This window comes from Nerophis ophidion, linkage group LG02 (assembly GCF_033978795.1).
Source record: "Nerophis ophidion isolate RoL-2023_Sa linkage group LG02, RoL_Noph_v1.0, whole genome shotgun sequence".
Classification (NCBI taxonomy): domain Eukaryota; kingdom Metazoa; phylum Chordata; class Actinopteri; order Syngnathiformes; family Syngnathidae; genus Nerophis; species Nerophis ophidion.
Window position 1 is genome coordinate 33,542,193 of NC_084612.1, and position 16,724 is coordinate 33,558,916.

The 16,724-nt window shown below is 40.2% G+C and overlaps 1 protein-coding gene across 1 annotated transcript in view; it reads left to right on the top strand.

The window, feature by feature from the left end:
* phlpp2 (PH domain and leucine rich repeat protein phosphatase 2) overlaps positions 1–16,724 on the top strand; it is a 97,016-nt gene that overhangs the window by 41,938 nt on the left and 38,354 nt on the right. The window contains exon 5 of the mRNA XM_061882311.1: positions 14,799–14,953. Coding sequence (XP_061738295.1) covers positions 14,799–14,953 — 155 coding nt within the window. The remainder of the gene's footprint in view (positions 1–14,798; positions 14,954–16,724) is intronic.

Consider the following 16,724-nt stretch of genomic DNA (forward strand, 5'->3'; position numbering starts at 1 on the left):
TAAGCAGGAGACAAATAATTTGTCTTTCACCCATCTTGTTTACCTTGCTGTGTTTGTTCCACCACAGCTACAGTCTACATATACAGTATACATACTATGTATATCTTTGTGCAATACATAGTTTGCATTAGAAAAATCTCACCACACACCACCAAGTATGCCATTATTTATTACTGTAGTTTGTTTGAATTTAAATAGTTGGAGAAACAGGTTCAGGTGCATGGATGGATCAACAAAATATATATTTATTTTCATGATAACACAATTAGGGACATATTTGAATTAAAAATAACCACTTAACAAAGAGGCAGCATTTACATGACGTGTTTAAAGTGTGATGATAATCTCATAAATTACGTATGAGCCCACATTTCATGTTTTGTTTGTACACAGCGAGCCAGACGGCGTATGTACTGTAGTTGTAATAACACGCATGATCGATTTTAAAAAGTTTGGTTCACTTGATGGACAGTGGTCTCCATATTCCACATTTGCAGCTTCGTGTCAGGCCGACCTCACTCTCTCGGCTTCTGTCTGCTCCAACGTTTCACCCTCTCTCTGTGCTGGCATCAATAAATAGTAGTTCATCCTCTGTTCATTCAGTTTCAAAAAGACAAGGTTGTGTATCCTCATTTGTCCAAAATAAGTTGTCTTCGTTCTCTAAATTCATTCATTCCGAGTCATTGGAATTGGGGGTTGAATCACCAAAAATGACCACCGCTGCTGCTCACTGCTACGCTCACCTCCTAGTGCAGGGGTAGGGAAACAATGGCTCTAGAGCCAGACGTGGCTCTTTTGATGACTGCATCTGGCTCTCAGATAAATCTGAGCTGACACTGCTTAACATGATAAGTAATGACTAATTCCACTTGTAATCAAATTGTTAAAAATAACGGTCAAAATATCAAACATTCTCATGCATTTGAATCCATCCATCCTTTTTCTACCGCACTTGTTAAAGAAATTGCATGATTTATTTATTATTGTTTTTTTTAGGGCTTGCCCCCCTGGGGGTTCTTCAGACCACCAAGCACCGACATGAAAGCCTGTTTCAGGGTTACAATATTTTTTTATTTTTCAATAAGTCTCTCAGTTGCTTTCCAGCAATTGTCTTTTTCTCTTTCGTTCTCCCTCGCGCTCTGGCTCCAGCTCCAACCCTGTCTCTCCTCCCGGCTACTGCTTATAACAGAGCGACAGGTGATCAGATAACAAGGCCCAAGTGGGCCATCTACGCACCTGTCGCTGATTTCGAGGCCGGTCCTGGCACACCCTGCTTCGCTGCAGGCCCACAGGCCACGCCCCTCCACAGTTAGCTTCAGAATATCAACGTTATTACAAAGAATACGAGACCTATTATACTCTAGTAATGTTGGTCTTACTTATAAATGCACGCGTTTAGTTGTGTTCAGTGTTGAAAAACAAATGATATGGCTCTTACGGAAATACATTTGAAAATATTTGGATTCTTGGCTCTCTCAGCCAAAAAGGTTCCCGACCCCTGTCCTAGGGGGTGATCAAGGGTAATGGGTCACATGCAGAAAATAATTTTGCCACACCTAGTGTGTGTGACAATCATTGGTACATTAACTTTAACTTTATTACCAAGTCTGTTACGCCCGTTTGGCATCGTGGTGCCGGGTTTGATTCCCTCGTGGATGCGTCAACAAGTGAACACAGCAAAGGTAAGATATAAACAATTTATTTAATGAAAGGATCTATGAAACAAAACACTGGTGCTAGTAAAAGGCAAACGAAAAACGCTAGTATGCAAACTAGGAAGTAAAAATAGACAAACTAAAATTGCACGCTGGCACAAAAGAGAAAACAAATCATCAGTATGTAAATTGGAAAAAACAAGTGGCTTAACGTGAGAAGTTAGCGAGAATAGAAATACTTGCGTGAAAGCAAATGATCAAAATCCAGACGTACAGTTGCGTGAGAGCAAACTATGAACCCAGAAAGAATAATGAAAAGGGACGGGCTTAAATAGGGAAGTAATCAAAAAGTGACAGGTGTGCAGAAACCGTGATTAGCAGGTGGGATCAATGATCAACCATGGTGACTGACTAAACAGGAAGTAAGAGGGTAGAACGACGGAGTGATACAACAACTGGAAGTATAAACAATGATATGTGGTGATCCAAGTAGCGGATCGCAACAAAGTCTGGTGATTAAAAAACACTCCTGTTTGAATCCGGAAGTAGAAACAAACATATGATGCCATAAGTCAGACGTGGGCTGCTATGGAACTGGAAATCAGTGCGCTAAAGAAGTCAGTCCCGGAAAATATTAAAATGATAAAAATATGGTGAATATTGAACATATTACATCAGGGGTCTCACTTGCGGCCCGTGAGACGTTATTTTGCGGCCCGCACCTTAATATCAAAATTTAATGTTGGTGCGGCCTGCGTGTTTAATATGAATCGCGGTTATCCGGGTGACTCCCAATTTTCAGCGCCCCTCCAGTGATGATCATTCTCACGAATTTCACCCAATCAACAATATTAAGGGGTCACCGTGGAGGCACTGCCTTTAGCGTCCTTTACAACCTGTACAAACAGCGTGCCAGCCCAGCCACATGTTGTATTTGGCTTCTGTAGACGTAGTAAGCGACTGCAAGATATAGTTGATCAACAGCCACACAGGTCACACTCAGGATGGCCGTATAAACAACTTTAACACTGTTACAAATACTGTATGTGCCACACTGTGAACCCACACCAAACAAGAATGACAAACACATTTTGGTAGAAAATCCACACCGTAACACAACATAAACACAACAGAACAAATACCCAGAATCCCATGCAGCCCTAACTCGGGGTATTTGTTCTGTTGTGTTCATGTTGTGTTACGGTGCGGATGTTCTCCCAAAATGTGTTTGTCAATCTTGTTTGGTGTGGGTTCACAGTGTGGCGCATATTAGTAACAGTGATAAAGTTGTTTATACGGCCACCCTCAGTGTGACCTGTATGGCTGTTGATCAAGTATGTCTTGCAGTCACTTCCGTGGGTCTGCAGAAACCTCATACAATATGTGACTGGGCCGGCACACTGTCTGTATGATGGAAAAGCAGACGAGACGACAAGTTGTAGAGGACTCTAAAGGCTGTGCCATCATGGCACGCCCTTAATATTGTTGTCCGAATGAAAACCGGGAGAATGATTTCCCCTGGAGATTGTCGGGAGGGGCACTGATGTTCGGGTGTTTCCCTGAAAGAACGCGAGAGTTGGCAAGTACGTATGTTGCTAGGGCGGGAAAGCCATTCAAAGAAGGTGAATTCATTAACAAGTGCATGTTAGATTTTTTAAAGAAATCTTTACTTGCGGCCCAGCCTCACCCAGTTACTCGCGGCCCAGCCTCACCCCAGGTAAATTGAGTTTGAGACCCCCTGTATTACATATTGTTATGAATTATCTATATACTTGTAGTGTGTATATACAAAGCTGTTGGAGGCTTTTTAAGTTGTCTTAGAGGGCTCTGTAGGCTACAATCTTCCAAGCGATTTTTATCGTCTTTAAAATAAAATAAAAATACGTATGTGTTCTTGTCTCTTATAAGGATTGTGAATGATAGGCAAAATTCTCCAAAAAGTACAGTTCCCCTTTAAAAAAACTCAACTGTATGTTTTTTGGTTTATATTTGCTTGAAACAGTGGATTTCCTTTTTTAATTATTTCCCATAAAGAAATGTATGTTTGTAGTAAAAAATATGATTAGAACATTTTATATTAATTATTATTATTATTATTATTCCTGCCACTTCATTTTACACACTACAACATTTTAAGCCTTTTTTTTTGGATATATGCCACAATAATACCATACCATGGCCTTAATCCCGTAATATTGTCGCCGTGAGATTTGATACTTTTACATCCCGAAAACAACAAGAGTGTTTTTGTTGAAATCCTGTGCTTTTTGAGGTTGAGGTAACAAGGGAGTGTTAAAATATTGATAACAAATTCAGAAAATATAATATATGATTATATAATTTACAAAATATAACCTGCTCAGTGGCCTTGTGGTTAGAGTGTCTGCCCCGGCCGAGTCATACCAAAGACTATAAAATGGGACCCATTACCTCCCTGCTTGGCACACAGCATCAAGGTTTGGAATTGTGGGTTAAATCACAAAAAATGTTTCCCAAGCTCACCTGCTCACCTCACCTCCTAGGGGGAGGAACAAGGGGATGGGTGAAATGCAGAGGGTAATTTCACCACACTTCGTGTGTGTGTGACTATCAGTGGTACTTTAACTTTAAAATCATAAGTTGATTCGATGTTTTTGAAAAAAAAAAAAAAAAAAAAAGCCACAAAACAATTCAACTTTTGCTGCAACTTTTTGAAAACATTCCTGCAATTTCAGGCAATTTAGGTTGTAACGATTACAAAAAAATCCTGCAGATCTTAGCGGGACTGATTAATATTCTGCGGCACAGTGGTTTGCATTGACTGCTCTGCAAAACACCCAGTATAACTTAAAGTAGAGTGGAAAAACAAGTTGCCTCTATATTGAAGCTATTATCATATATATCTGATGTGTGACACCAAAAGACTTAAAAAGTTTGTGAGTAAATAGATCAAAATAGTATCAATCTCACAGAGATTCCCGTGCCATTTTGAGAGATAATGAGTTAGACACGTGATCGTGTGACATAGAGGTAGGAATCACAGATCCCTTCCCTACCAACAACACTGCTAATCATGCAGACTTTGTGGGAGGCAATAACAACTACTTTGGGGCAAATGATGGTTCAGAACCTTATATTTTTGATCCCGAATATAAACAGATCCAGCTTTAGTGAAACAGTACGCCTCATGTAGCAGTATTGCTAAGTGCTAACCAAGAAGTACAAACTATTAACATAATAAAACGATAGCTTACTGTACTATGTCTGCTCTCACTGTGATGATGACTAATAGGATGTCCATATCTTCTCGTTTAGATGAAAAATGTATTTTAATCTACACAACGAAGGATTAAAAAAGTTGCTGCGGAGTCGGACACTCTTTTGTCGTAGTGTGTTTGTCTCCATATCTGCGTATGAACTGAATGTCACAGATGAACAGCTTCTAGATGCATTGCTAAACCCTCCTATTATCCAGATGAGCGGCATGGTTAATGATTAATAATGAAAATAGCTCTGATTCGATGACAAGGGAGCAGACCAGCAGCTAACTAGACATTGCTGGCTCAATGCTGCTGCATAAGCTTCTTCTTCTTTTTTACAGTTTCACGGCAATTTGCATCCATTTTATTTTCCGTTACTACTATCTTAAGTTTATTTTTATAATTTCATTAAAGTCTCTCCTTGAGTCCAGTGCAGCATAAAGTATAGTAAGCTCTAGGTAATCAATACTAAAATACTCTAAGGTTCAAGGTGTCTTTAATGCTACCCAGACGTTTGTAATTCACAAACATTCATAACCACAAACAATCACCAGTACACTGGCACACTGTAAAACAATAAAACATATTACATAATAAACCAATAAATTCATTGTCATAAATGTGTTATGGTGTAATAAATAAATAAGATCACCATGCATTATTTAAGAGTGTGATGGTTGCAGGTAAGTATTCTAATATTGTTTAGTCATACAAAGAGGAACTTTATCTGCGTTACCAGCAATACCATTACTAATATATGGTTGATATTCAGGTCACAAGATGTAAATATAGTATTGTTTGCAGGTTTTGGATGGTGATTTGGAGAGTTGTGTGGGCGAAATAGAAAGCCCTCATAGACTCCATTGTTAGCTGACATTTTATTGATTTATTTATTTACAACTTAAAATGCATTAAAAAGACAAAGTACATATGTGTAAATGTCTTGTTTAGGAATTGTGAATGATAGACAGACAGCACATTTATTTCCAAGTCTGTCTAATATTTGCGAATTTCCAGTATGACTGATCTGATAATATGGTCAGAGTGCAGAAGCGTTAGTACTGTGACTTCAATCTCCGGAAATAGCCCAAGGTATTCAGAATATTCAAAACGGCTGAAAGAATTTGTGGCATTTTGTGATGTTTAGACTGTATTTTCACATACTTTGTGGATTGTAAATACAGTTGGATATGGTTTAATTGATACATTGAAACACTAAGTCAACTTGTTTTTCCACTCTACTGGTATTGTAAGTAGTTTTAGCTGAGAACCTTATCCACAACTTTAGCGTACAGACAAGCACATGTCTGTACAATTTGAAAAAGTTGTTTAAAAAAACAATTGGTTTGTCACCGATTCTGTTCATGACTTTAATGGTCAGAATTTCTAGGCGTAGTCAGGGCGTTTAGGGCAGTGGTTCTCAACCTTTTTTCAGTGATGTACCCGCTCTGAACATTTTTTTTAATTCAAGTACCCCCTAATCAGAGCAAAGCATTTTTGGTTGAAAAAAAGAGATAAAGAAGTAAAATACAGCACTATGTCATCAGTTTCTGATTTAATAAATTGTATAACAATGCAAAATATTGCTCATTTGTAGTGGTCTTTCTTGAACTATTTGGAAAAAAAGATCTAAAAAATAACTACAAACTTGTTGAAAAATAAACAAGTGATTCAATTATAAAGAAAGATTTCTACACATAAAAGTAATCATCAACTTAAAGTGCCCTCTTTGGGGATTGTAATAGAGATCCATCTGGATTCATGAACTTAATTCTAAAAAAAATTTCACAAAAAAAGAAATCTTTAACATTAATATTTATGGAACATCTAGCTGTCAACACTGAATATTGCATTGTTGTATTTTTTTTCACAGTTTATGAACTTACATTCATATTTTGTTGAAGTATTATTCGATAAATATATTTATAAAATATTTTTGAATTGTTGATATTTTTAGAATATTTAAAAAAAATCTCACGTACCCCCATTTGAGAACCACTGGTTTAGGGGATCCGGTTTGGTGGCTGCAGGATTAGGTCTCTGCTTTTTGCAGATGATGTGGTCCTGATGGCTTCATTTGACCAGGAACTTCAGCTCTCACTGGATCGGTTTGCAACCGAGTGTGAAGCGACTGGGATGGGAATCAGCACCTCCAAGTCCGAGTCCATGGTTCTTGCCCGTAAAAGGGTGGAGTGCTATCTCCGGCTTGAGGAGGAGATCTTGCCTCAAGTGGAGGAGTTTAAGTACCTCAGATTCTTGTTCACGAGTGAGGGAAGAGTGGATTGTGAGATCGACAGGCGGATCGGTGCGGCGTCTTCAGTGATGCGGACGCTGTATCGATCCGTTGTGGTGAAGAAGGAGCTGAGCCGAAAGGCAAAGCTCTCAATTTATCCAACCTATGGTCATGAACTTTGGGCCATGACCGAAAGGACAAGATCACGAGTACAAGCATCAAAAATGAGTTTCCTCCGCCGGGTGGCGTGGCTCTCCCTTAGAGATCGGGTGAGAAGCTCTGCCATCCGGGAGGAGATCAGAGTAAAGCCGCTGCTCCTCCACATCGAGAGGAGCCAGATGAGGTGGTTCGGGCATCTGGTCAGGATGCCACCCGAACGCCTCCCTAGGGAGGTTTGTAGGGCACGTCCAACCGGTAGGAGGCCACTGGAAAGACCTAAGACACGTTGGGAAGAGTATGTCTCCCAACTGGCCTGGGAAAGCCTCGGGAACCCCCGGGAGGAGCTGGGCAAAGTGGCTGGTGAGAGGGAAGTCTGGGCCGTTCTGCTTAGGTTGCTGCCCCTGTGACCCGACCTTGGATAAGTGGAAGAAAATGGATGGATGGTAGGGCTGCGAATCTTTGGGTGTCCCACGATTCGATTCAATATCGGTTCTTGGGATCACGATTTGATTATAAATCGATTTTTTTTATTCAACCCGATTCTCGATTCAAAAACGATATTTTTCTGATTAAAAACAATTCTCTATTCGTTCAATACATAGGATTTCAGCAGGATCTACCCCAGTCTGCTAACATGCAAGCCGAGTAGTAGATTATTGTAAATAGCTTTTATAATTTTAAAGGACAATGTTTATCAACTGATTGCCATAATGTAATCACAAATATGTAAATCCAAGACAACAATATGTTGTCTGATTTTTTCATGTTTGCACAAATTTAAAGTAGAACAAAACGTTTTAACATGTGACTGAATTTGACACTCAGTTACTACTCACTCAGTTACCAGAACAATAACATACAGTAATACAACTTCTGTGACTGTAACATCAATGGAATACAATTGGTAGGCTAGGCTAGCTGCCAGTCTGTGTCAGAACTTGGTGGTGCTAGAGGTCCACTGATCACAGTTAAGAGCTACTCTGCTAGCTTTACTCACAGCTTCCCCCACTTTTAGCTTTGTCTCTCTGTGAAGTGAAGGTACAACATTGTCTGTAAAACCAAGCGTGATGGGATGTCATACCGTGGCTCAATAATTTTGATCATGAACCTGAAGCCTTCTCTCTCCACTGCGCTGTATGGTCGCGGGTGTTTTGCAAGGAAACAAGCGATGGATCTGGTTATCTTTGCCCGTTCAGAACTGGGTGGTAATTTTGTAAACTGGTGAAGTATGCATTGATCAGCTGCTAGTGTTGTTAGTGGATGATCCTTTTCCTCTGATAACTGGGTGGTGTCTGTTCAAGTGAGCGCGGGGATTTGAAGTATTCCCAAAATACTTAACTTTAGCGTCGCAAAGTCTGCAAATTGCATGAGTCATGTCAACACCTTTCTTGCCACGGTAAAATCCAAAGTGTCTCTAAACGATTGCTTTCAAAGTCCGCGTAGGCGGTTGTATTTCTTCTTTAGGCTGCTCGGTTTCTTTTTCTTCTACCTGCATTTTAAAGTCAAAGTTAAAGTACCAATGATTGTCATTTTAGCAGCGACACAACAACACCACACTCCCCTTGGTAGCTCGCCACCAGGTAGCCACGCTGCTTATTGCGCAAAACCTAGGGTAGCCTAGAAGGCACATACACATTGCCGGTAGTGGGAGAAGAAAATCGATTTTTGAAAAATGAGAATCGATACTGAATCATACAACGTGAGAATGGAGATTTGAATTTGAATCGATTTTTTTTCCTGGACCCCTAATGGATGGTTAAAAAACATAACATCAAGCAACACGTCCTTGCATTGGCTTGGGGGTTACGCCGTGTAATAGTCCATAGGTCATTGATCATTAGTGTAAGGATTATAACACAGTGAGAGCATCTGCATCAGATGTCTGCTATGTATATCAAAGCCTTTTAAGCAAATATGACAAATATAATTAATGACCAATATTCCTTCTTTTCAGATCAGATCAGATCAGATCAGATCAGAAGTACTTTATCAATTTGTGTGTCGTCAGTCATTTATGCTAAGCTTGCTTGAAATATTTTAGTGACTTTTGTGGTCTTCTTACTGAAGCCAGACATTTTGAAAGTGTCCATTGAGATGGACACAGCCTATGATTAGCCATGAAAGAAGAAAGCCAACCGAACAAAAAAGGAATCCAATTAGCTGCAGATTTATTCTAAGTGCATTGTCTTTACAGTCTTTCTCTGCCACGGTTGTATGGACTATTACTGGGTTAGAGTGCTCTCTATTTAGACAGAGATGTTTCTAAGGAGGCACAGGGACAAGACTGAAGACTTTTGGTGGATGTGGTTCGTGGTTATGCAAGTTACTGTATTTACGCTACTTCGTTACGTCATACTGACGTTTCTAATACTGCGGGTTAAAAAATGAACCCCTGGTCTAATTCCACTTTCTTCATTTTTGATTGGCTGCTAACAATCTTTCAAACTATGAATTCATATTGAGCCCCTCAGTTCTATGGTAGTCAAACTCACTTTCTAATATTTTTGATAACTGATAATTAGGGCTGTCATGATTAACAAAATTTGTTTCGATGAGTGTGACAACAAACCCCGTTGTCCCCTACTATTTAGTCCCACAAGGATACTTAGATTTAGACAAACTTTATTGATCCCCAAGGGTAAATTGCTTCATCACGTTTATCTACATTTGCTGTAGATTTAACATTTAAATTTAACTTTTAGATTTATTATTTATAGCTAACATTTAGAATTATATTTAACATTTAGATTTACTTTCAACACTTATATTTCACATATAGGTCTAACAGTTATGTATAACATTTTGATTTAGATTTAACACTTACATTTAACAGTTGTATTTCAGATATAGATCTACCAGTTATATTTAACCTTTATGTTTAACATTTATATCTAACATTATAATGTAAGTTATTGTTATATCTAACATGTAAATATAACAGTGTATAGTTAACATTTATATTTATATGTAACATTTATATTTACTTTTAACATTTGTCTGAGTGTCTAGTCGATAGAAAAGCGCTATATAAATCTAATCTATTATTATTATTATTGTATCACTGCATCTTAATTGTAATCTGAACACGGAAGTGAAGCACCATCTACCTCTGAACGACACACGCATCAGGCGTTTGCTGCAGGGATGTTGCCTCTTCTCACAGCAAAAAATAGTCTTTTGTTGTTGGGAGAACAACTTGCCATGGCTTTGAACCTATCATTTCCATAAAGTAAGGTTTCTTTGGTCCATGTCTGCTTGCTTGTGGCTCATCAGTAGCAAGTGAACTGCAGCCAAGTTCCCCCACTACGGCATTGGGCCGTGTATCAAAAAGGAAGTGTTTGCGTTAATTGGACGTAAAAAAATGAGTGCATTATTAAAATGTGTACTTTATGTGTTATTATCGCGTTAACTTTGACAGCTTTAATTTATAATTCTTTATGTGTGTATTTAAATATATATATATATATATATATATATATATATATATATATATATATATATATATATATATATATATATATATATCAGGGGTCTCAAACACGCGGCCCGCGAGACGTTACTTTGCAGCCCGCACCCTGATGTGAAAATTTACTGATGTGGAAATTTACTGCTGGTGCGGCCCACGAGTTCTATATGAATGGCGCTTTACAGCGTTATATTGATATACCTTAAATATTTCTGGGAGACTCACATTTTTAATCCAACTTTTTTATTGACTTTTTCACATATACAGAAAAAAGGTGCAAGTCGAAATAGTACAATTTTAAAGTCAGTGAATTCTTCATACCTTTACCCTTAAAACCACCCGCCCACCCTCCCACCCCACTCAGGTCGAACCAACCAGGGACACATGGCACAAACAACAAGTAAGACGACAAAGACACACATTCACACATACACCCATACAAGACCAAAAACAGAAAGAGACTAAAAGGAGAGAGAAAGGGAGAAAAATAAATAAAATAAATAATAATAATAGTAAATAAAAGGGAGATTATTCCTCATCTGCGTCTGGACATAAGTCAAGAGAGTTGACATACAGTAAGAAGGGACTCCATGAACTTTCAAACTTGAGCAGAGCCATTTAGTGAAAACCTAACCTTTTCCAATTTTAAATTGTAAAGAACCTCTTTAATCCAAGGGCCGTGTGATGGGGGGTGAGCCAGCTTCCAATTGAACAAGATCAGTCGCCTGGCCAGCAAGGTCGTAAAAGCCACAGCGCGTTTTAGTGGTACAGGGCATGTGTTATCAGGGCATATGCCGAAAATGGCTGATAATGGGTTGGAGGGAAAGTCTTGACGGTATGCCTTTCCGATAGTGTCAAAAAATGTCCTCCCAAAAGGAACATAATTTAGAGCAGGACCAGAACATATGGACATGATCAGCCGGAGATTGTTTGCATCTATTACAGTTATTGCTAACAGTGGGGTAGATTTTGGATAGTTTTGCATTAGTGTAGTGAATTTTATGGATTACTTTGCATTGGATGAGACCATGACGGGCACATATCGAGGAGGAGTGGACCAGTTTCAGGGCAGAGTTCCAGAATTTATCACATATATTGGTGTTAAGATCGCTCTCCCACGAGGCTCTTATCCCTGATAAAGAGTTTGGAGCAACTGAGCTTAAGGAGGTATATATCACAGAGATACATTTTTTATGATTTGGGCTCAGAGATAGCAAAGTATCTATAAGAGTTTCCGGACGATGACTTGGAAAGTGTGGGAACTGCTTCTTTACGAAGTCCCTTACCTGAAAGAAACGAAAAAGGTGGGAGTTTGGCAAATCGTATTTGGAAGAAAGTTCAGCGAAGGATGAGAACACACCGTCTGTATAGAGGTCTTCCACAGTGGCGATACCGTGATCTTGCCAGGTCATAAATGCGGAGTCGGTACGGGAAGGTTTAAATAATTGTTTTTTAAGTAGCGGAGTAAAAATAGAGGGGCCCTGAAAACCCAAATGTTTCCTTAGCTGAATCCATATTTTCAAGGAGATCGATACAATGGTGTTTGCGCCTTCAAGTTTAAGTGGAAAAGGGAGTGGTGAGCATAAGCAAGAACGTAATGAAAAGTGTGGGACTGCCGTTTCAAGGGATACCCAGGCCGGTAGGGTCTGAGAGCTTCCGTCCATCCAGTATAGGAGTTTCTGTACATTAGCCGCCCAATAGTACTGTCTAAAATTAGGGAGTGCAAGCCCTCCCTCAGATTTGGGAGATTGTAGGACCGACTTGCGGATTCGGGCCGATCCGGCCCCCCATAAAAATTTGGATATTGATTTGTCTAATTTATCAAAAAAAGATTTAGTAATAAATATGGGGATATGTTGGAAAAGGTAAAGGAATTTAGGCAGAGTGTTCATTGTGATAAGATTGATCTGGCCAGCGAGAGATAATGGTAAAACAGACCAGCGGGCAACGTCCTTCTCCATTTTTTCAACTAGGGGTAGAAAATTTCCCCGGAGCATGTCAGACATAGCCGGAGTAATAAAAATTCCCAAGTAATGGATCCCGTCATGTGCCCATTTGAATGCAGCTAAAGATCGCGGTAACTGTTTAGCTAGGGAATTGATCGGAAATAGTTCACTTTTTTGGTAATTAAGTTTGTAGCCAGAGTGTGTGCCAAACCGCTCCAAAATGTTAAAGATTACTGGGAGTGAGCTAGCAGGATCTGAGATGTATAGGAACAAGTCGTCCGCATAAAGCGACACTTTGTGCAACGTGTCCGACCGGGTGATACCTTTAAAGCCCCTCTCCGCCCGCAGCCAAAGTGCAAGGGGTTCTATCGCAATAGCAAACAGTAATGGAGACAGCGGGCAACCTTGTCTGGTACCTCTTTTAAGAAAAACTGGGGAGGACAGTGTATTATTTGTGCGTACCGAAGCTACAGGGGACGAGTATAAAGTTTAACCCAAAGAATAAAATCTTCATTAAAACCAAACCGACCCATCACATCAAATAGATATTCCCATTCGACCCTATCAAAGGCTTTCTCCGCGTCGAGGGACACCACCACTTCCAGGGTCGAGGGGTTTGGCGAATGAATAATGTTTAGGAGGCGCCGAGTGTTGTGTGAGGATTGCCGACCTAACATAAAACCTGTTTGATCCAACGAGATGATGGAAGGCATCACCCTTTGGAGCCGGAGATTAAGAACCTTGGACAGAATTTTTAAATCTACATTTAAGAGCGAAATTGGTCTATAGCTGCTGCAAAGCTGGGGGTCTTTCTCTTTTTTTAGTATGAGAGAAATGGTGGCCCTCGATAAGGATTCTGGGAGGCGATGGGGAGACTCACATTTTTTAGTGCCCCCCCAGAGGTAATCTTTCTCCCGAGTTTCACTCAAATTATAATATTGAGGTAGCACAGAGGAGGCGCTGCCTTTGCCGTCCTCCACAACCTGTACAAACAGTGTACCAGCCCAGCCACAAGTAGCATTAGGCTTCTGAAGACGCAGTAAGCGACTGCAAGACAAACACATTCTGCACCCTAACACAACATAAACACAACAGAACAAATACCCAGAATCCCATGCAGCCCTAACTCTTCCGGGCTACAATTTACACCCCCCCCAACCCAGCCCCCAATCGTAGCCCGGAAGAGTTAGGGCTGCATTGGATTCTAGGTATTTGTTCTGTTGTGTTTATGTTGTGTTACAGTGCAGATGTTCTCCCAAAATGTGTTTGTCATTCTTGTTTTGTGTGGGTTCACAGTGTGGCGCATATTTGTAACAGTGATAAAGTTGTTTATATGGCCACCCTCAGTGTGACCTGTATGGCTGTTGATCAAGTATGTCTTGCAGTCCCTTCCGTGGAACTGAAGAAGCTTCACACAATATGTGACTGAGTTGGCACACTGATGTGTGGTGGAAAAGCAAACCGGGCGGCAGGTTATTGAAGACGTATAAGACGGTAACATCACATCATGCCCTTAAAATTATTGACCGGGTGAAAACCGGGCGAATGTTTGCCTCAGGAGGGGCACTGATATTCGGGTGTTTCCCGGAAAGATCGTGAGAGTTGGCAAGTATGTTGCTAGGGCGGGAAAGCCATTCAAAGAAGCTGAATTCATCAAAAAGTGCATGTTAGATTTTTTTAAGAAATCTTTTCTTGCGGCCCAGCCTCAGCCAGTTTCTGCATCCAGTGGCCCCCAGGTCAATTGAGTTTGAGACCCCTGATATATATATATATGTATATATATATATATATATATATATATATATATATATATATATATATATATATATATATATATATATATATATATACATATATATATATATATATATATATATATATATATATATATATATATACATATATATGTATTCTAGTGATTTAGGAATTTGCTACAAACAGTTTTGTTTCATAAGTTTTCAGCTGAACTTCGGGACCGTAAATTGTAGAGCACCCTCACAAAGCTCAGATGTTAACTCAAACTGTGCATACAGGCTCTCTACTCTAGCTACCATTTGAAGGATGATTATATTCTAAGCCTGTGTGTTTGTGTGTGTTGAGGTGGTGTCTCAGACTGTCAGCCTGGTAGACCTATCCTGCTACAGTCTGGAAGCGCTGCCTGATTATCTGTTCTACAGCCAAGACGTCACACACCTCAACTTGCGACACAACTTCATGAACCTGCTGGGGCCTGGAGGTCTGCTCCACCTCCCCAGGTAACAATCTCAACACATCATCTGCCTTTAGGAACATACAATAAGGTGGACACAGTGGATTTTTGTATTTTAGTTTACACACTCAGGGTCTGATTTACTAAGATCTAAATACCACGCGGTAAATATTGCGTGCAATTTATGAAAAAGCGTGTATCTACTGCGTGTGGTGCAGACCGCCCTATTTAAATGAGGATTTTGCGTGTACTATATGGAGCATCACTATGGAGACACTCTAATTTACTGCACATTCATGTTATCATGCTCCAACCTGTGGAGTTTTTTTTTTTTTTTTAAAGAAGCAGGAGACATCTACCAATTTTTATAGGCATTTTCGAAGCAGTCGTGCAGTGCATCTAAATTGAAACCACTTTTTTCACCCTTTTTTTTTTTTTTTTTTAACCGCTGAAAGTGCTTAGGAGGGAGGCTGCACTTACTTTGCTCAAAACACTAAAAATGCAAGTACCTAGGAGTCTTGTTCACGAGTGGGGGAAGAGTGGATCGTGAGATCGACAGGCGGATCGGTGCGGCGTCTTCAGTAATGCGGACGTTGTATCGATCCGTTGTGGTGAAGAAGGAGCTGAGCCGGAAGGCAAAGCTCTCAATTTACCGGTCGATCTACGTTCCCATCCTCACCTATGGTCATGAGCTTTGGGTCATGACCGAAAGGATAAGATCACGGGTACAAGCGGCCGAAATGAGTTTCCTCCGCCGGGTGGCGGGGCTCTCCCTTAGAGATAGGGTGAGAAGCTCTGCCATCCGGGAGGAGCTCAACGTAAAGCCGCTGCTCCTCCACATCGAGAGGAGCCAGATGAGGTGGTTCGGGCATCTGGTCAGGATGCCACCCGAACGCCTCCCTAGGGATGTGTTTAGGGCACGTCCAGCTGGTAGGAGGCCACGGGGAAGACCCAGGACACGTTGGAAAGACTATGTCTCCCGGCTGGCCTGGGAACGCCTCGGGATCCCCCGGGAAGAGCTAGACGAAGTGGCTGGAGATGGGGAAGTCTGGGCTTCCCTGCTTAGGCTGCTGCCCCCGCGACCCGACCTCGGATAAGCGGAAGATGATGGATGGATGGATGGATGGACTAAAAATGCATATTTCAAGAAGTTTATTTTAATAATATAATAAAACAAAAGTAATTGAAAATACTAATGGACACCAAAATGCATCAATGGAATTTGTTTTAATGAGCCCCTTTAGTTTTCTCGCATGTATAAAATTATAAAATGATGTAGCTCAATAGACGATATGTCTACTATGTCTTATTTCTGTTAGTCTAAAATACTGACACACACACGACCTACTGTATCTGTCCATCGTCCATCTGGGCAGAGCAAGCAACGATCCTGCAGCCGTGTGTGGAACTGTCAGTTTACACGTCCTTCTGACGTGTGCAAAATAAAATGCTAAATATTGCTCAGTGTTGATAAATCACATTGAACGTGCTAAAAAAATATATTTGCAGCTTCTCTCCCCAGTATTCTGGGCGGTTTAATGAGCAGCATATATTATGCATATTAATGAAGACAGACGCAAAATACATTGCACACCTTATTCTGCTCACTTAACAGACACAATCTACTTTGCACACGTTTAGTGGATCAGCAGTGCATGTGCTATTAAGTTTGCACATATTTTAGTACGAGCAAACCATTAGTAAATCAAGCCTCTGGTTTCTCTTTGAGAAACATCCCATTAGATGTTTGGAAAATAAGAACTTTATTAGTATGCTTAAAGTGAAACAGTCTTTTTCATCAATCCAATACGCTTTTA